The sequence below is a fragment of the Colobus angolensis genome, unplaced genomic scaffold, assembly GCF_000951035.1.
Source record: "Colobus angolensis palliatus isolate OR3802 unplaced genomic scaffold, Cang.pa_1.0 Scaffold178, whole genome shotgun sequence".
Lineage (NCBI taxonomy): Eukaryota > Metazoa > Chordata > Mammalia > Primates > Cercopithecidae > Colobus > Colobus angolensis.
The window spans coordinates 3,478,934-3,483,299 of NW_012114910.1; the positions used below are offsets into that span (position 1 = coordinate 3,478,934).

Consider the following 4,366-nt stretch of genomic DNA (forward strand, 5'->3'; position numbering starts at 1 on the left):
GTCCCCTGGGTTGATAGAGGTAGGAAGGGGAAGGGTTCTAGGCCAGAATGTTCCTAGTTAGAAAACGTATTGAAATTATAGCCTTTGTTATGTATGTGCACCATTTACTCAATGGTACTGTGTGTATAGTGAAAAACTTAAGTCCTATTTGAAACATCTCATCTTCCTAGATGTTTAAAAATGCACAAAATATGCTAAAAGGACCAAAGTAATACCCTTCAAGTTTTTTTTTTTTTTAATATTATAGAAGTCGTTGCATTTTGGGGACAGAATTGTTAAAGTTGATGTCTTGGAGGGTATGCTGACTGCTCATTGGGTAATGGTGGGTGGTGGGGAGGAGGAAGTTTGCAGAGAGAAGGGTTCTATGCCCAGGAGTTAGATTAGTTCAGATGGCCTAACCATTGTTCTATATGTGCATTTTAGTTATTATTGCTGTGCATTAAATAATAAAATAAGTTATAATGCTCAAAGTATGTTAAAAGTAGAGGAAGTAAAATAATCCCTTTATAAATGTACTCTTGTTCATTTTTATGAATGCCTGTCTTCTGGGAGAGACCTTTGTCCCTAGACCTCTTGGAGGTAGACATAGTCCTATACTTAGTCCCTGGAATGGTGGAAGGAGAAGAGAAAGGGTAGAGGGAAGGGCTCTTCACTAAATACCTAGAAGATGGTTTTAAATTAAAATCATAGATCTATATGTGCATTTTTAGTAAAGTACCTGTGTTTCTTGAGGACAAAGTTCATTGTTTTGCAACATCTAAGCTTAATAGATGTCCTAAGGTGACAATATAAGACAGGGGTATCCAATCTTTTGGCTTCCTGGGCCACGCTAGAAGAACTGTTTTGGGCCACACATAAAATACACTAACACTGACGATAGCTGAAGAGCTAAAGAAAAAAAAATCGCCAAAAAAATAAAACTCATAATGTTTTAACAAAGTTTATGATTTTTTTTTTGAGATGGAGTCTTGCTCAAAAATAAAAAAACTGATGATTTTTTTTAATGAGCATTTACTCCATATTGTAAAATACAGAGAAGTAGAGACATGGTGATTAACCCCGAGGGAGAAGGAGTGCTGTCATTTGCTCCTGAGACTGCAAGAGCAGGTGGACGGCTTAAAGGAACCGTGGCTCTGTACCAAAACCTGAAATGCAGGATTCATGAATTCAAGTAATTAATAGTAGGGTTGGAAGTATGAGGTGCGTGGGTGAAAAAGCCCAGGGCAATGGCCAGAAGGGGCAGGTGTGCAAAAGAGGAGGGAGACTGGGGAGGTACACAGCCAGGACAAGGAAGATAATCAGGAGGGGCATAGGCCATGTCTTTTCCTTCCTTCCTCCTCCACATGCCACATTAACACTGTCCTTTAAAGTTCAGATCAAATGTCACCTCCCCCATGAAGGCCTCCCTGATTTCCACAGCTGGCATTGAGCCCTTTCTTCCTCTGTGCTCCCCTGGCTCGCTCTCTCCTCCATCTGATCTTTGTCACACTCTTCCTCCTATTTTAACTTCCCCTCCACCCCCCGCCCCCAGACAGGGTCTCACTCTGTTGCCCAAGCTTGAGTACAGTTGCACAATCTCAGCTCACTGCAACCGCTGCCTCCCAGGCTCAAGCAATCCTCCCACCTCAGCCTCCCAAGTAGCTGCAACTACAGGCGCACACCACCATGCCTGGCTAATTGTTGTATTTTTTGTAGAGACAGGGTCTCACTATGTTGCCTAGACTGGTGTAGACTGATCCTGGACTCAAGCAGTCTTCCTGCTTCAGCCTCCCAAAGTGCTGGGATTACAGGCATGAGCCATTGCACTTGGCCCATATTTTAATTCTTTTAAAAGTTAACGGGTGTAGGTTCTTTGCATTCCAGCTGCCTTGAATGGAGATATGATGGCTGAAGCTATGGCTGCTATCTTGGACCACTGAGAGTCAGCCACCCTTTAGGGAGGGCGGGGCAAAGAGCTGGAAGGACCTGACTTCCTCAGGACTCAGTGGGTCAGAAATGCCACCTTAGGCCTGGGCTGCCTATCTAGATTGTTATGTGAGAAAGATATATTTTATGTTAAGTCAATTATTCGGGGTCTCTGTTAATTGCAGAGAACCCCAGTTTTAACTAAAGCGTTGGGAATTATTTCTGACTCCTTTTCTACCTTTCTCTGAATCTAATCACCAAATCCATCTGATTCTACCTCCTTAATATGCCCCAGATCTGTAACCTTTTCTCCATCACTGTTACCTCTAGCTGAACTCAGGCAATCAGAATTTCTTGCCTGGATTTCTGTGTAAACCTTCCTTCTACCTAGTCTCCCCACTGTAGGGTCGTTCCTTCCAATCCACTTTTCATATCAGGAACTCAAATTAGCATATATCTATATGTATATATATATATACACATACACACAAAAAAAAAAACTATATGCACAAACATACACACACACACACACGGAAAAGTACAGAATCCAATGTAACAAATACTCAACCCCAAAATAGTGACAATTGTTAATCTTATCTGTATTTTTTCTTTTTCTTTTTTCTTTTTTCTTTTTTTTTTTTGAGACAGAGTCTTGCTCTGTGCCCAGGCTGGAGTGCAGTGGCACGATCTAGGCTCACTGCAACCTCCGCTTCCCAGGTTCAAGTGATTCTGTTACCTCAGCCTCCTGGGTAGCTGGGACTACAGGCACACGCCACCACATCTGGCTAATTTTTGTGTTTTTAGTAGAGACAGGGTTTCACCACATTGGCCAGGCTGGTCTCTAATTCTTGACCTCAGGTGATCCACGCACCTTGGCCTCCCAAAGTGCTGGGATTACAGGCGTGAGCCACCGCGCCTGCCTCTTATCTGTAATTTTTACAAAGCAAATATGACAAAGTTGTCTCCTTCCCTTCACAAGGGCAACTACGCTCATGCCCTCCTATCCTGGATTGAACTATATCCTTGGCATATTTTTTCAAACTTTTACATACACTTATGAATGAATGTATGTTCTGGTTTCATGTATTTTAAAAATATTATCTAAGTGGCACCATATTATATGTATAATTCTATAGCATGTTTATGTTTTTGAGGTCTATCCATGGTGACATCTATTGAGCTCATTCATGTTGGTAGTTCTGTAACGCTCCATCATGGGACTGTAGCAGAACATCCACCTCTTCCTCCGTCACTGGGAAACTAGGTTGTTCTGCTTTGCTTTTATAAACAATGCTTCACGCCGGGCGCGGTGGCTCAAGCCTGTAATCCCAGCACTTTGGGAGGCCGAGACGGGCGGATCACGAGGTCAGGAGATCGAGACCATCCTGGCTAACACGGTGAAACCCCGTCTCTACTAAAAAAAAAAATACAAAAAACTAGCTGGGAGAGGTGGCGGGCGCCTGTAATCCCAGCTACTGGGGAGGCTGAGGCAGGAGAATGGCGTGAACCTGGGAGGCGGAGTTTGCAGTGAGCTGAGATCCGGCCACTGTGCTCCAGCCTGGGCGACAGAGCCAGACTCCGTCTCAAAAAAATAAAAATAAAAATAAATAAATAAATAAATAAACAATGCTTCACTGACAGCCTTAAAAATGTGTGAGGAGATCTCTAGGGTTTATACCTGGAAATGTAATTGTTCTGGGAATAGTCGTTGTTATGGATTGAAATGTGCCCCCAAAAAAGATACGTTTAAGTTCTAACCTGGGGAACTCATTAATGTAATCTATTTGAAAATAGGGTCTTTACAGATGTAATCAGGCGAAGATGAGGCAATTAAGATATACCCTACCCCATTATGATTGGTGTCCTTAAAAGAAGAGAAGAGACAGACAGGGAGAGAACACTGTGTGACACCAGAGGCAGAGATTAGTGATGCCTCTGACAGCACAGGAATGCCCAGGAGTGCAGACAATTGCCAGAAGCTAGGAGAAGCATGGAACAGAGTCTCCGAGACCCCATAAGGCACAAACCCTGCCAACTTGATTTTTGACTTTCGGCCGCCAGAATTGTGAGTGAATAAATTTCTGTCGTTTTAAACCACCCAGGTCATGGGGATTTGTTACAGCAGCCTGAGCAAACTAATGTACTGGTATGTTTGAAATGCTTGTTTCTTGGTGCTGTAAAGAAATAGCACTTGAACATAAATTTAATTTCCTTAGCAAGGCCATTTTTATACTTTCTGCAGAAAGGGTACACTAGACAGCAGTTTTGCCATGAGAGTACAGTGAACAAAGGAGACAGGGTCATTTATAACCTGATGCATCCACCTTGCTGTTGTGTCCGTTTTCATTGGCTGGAACGGGTCCTCACATTTTGTATTTGTTCTGATTGGCTAGCGACTTAGAACTTTTTAAAAGCAGCAAAGGCAGGCCGGGCGCAGTGGCTCACGCCTGTAATCCCAGCA

At 42.9% G+C, this 4,366-nt stretch overlaps 1 protein-coding gene across 1 annotated transcript in view; it reads left to right on the top strand.

Annotated features, from left to right (window-relative positions):
• The first annotated feature begins 1,046 nt into the window (after positions 1–1,046).
• Positions 1,047–4,366, top strand: part of GOT2 (glutamic-oxaloacetic transaminase 2, mitochondrial) — a 49,423-nt gene continuing 46,103 nt past the window's right edge. The window contains 1 exon segment of the mRNA XM_011938871.1: positions 1,047–1,171. Coding sequence (XP_011794261.1) covers positions 1,047–1,171 — 125 coding nt within the window.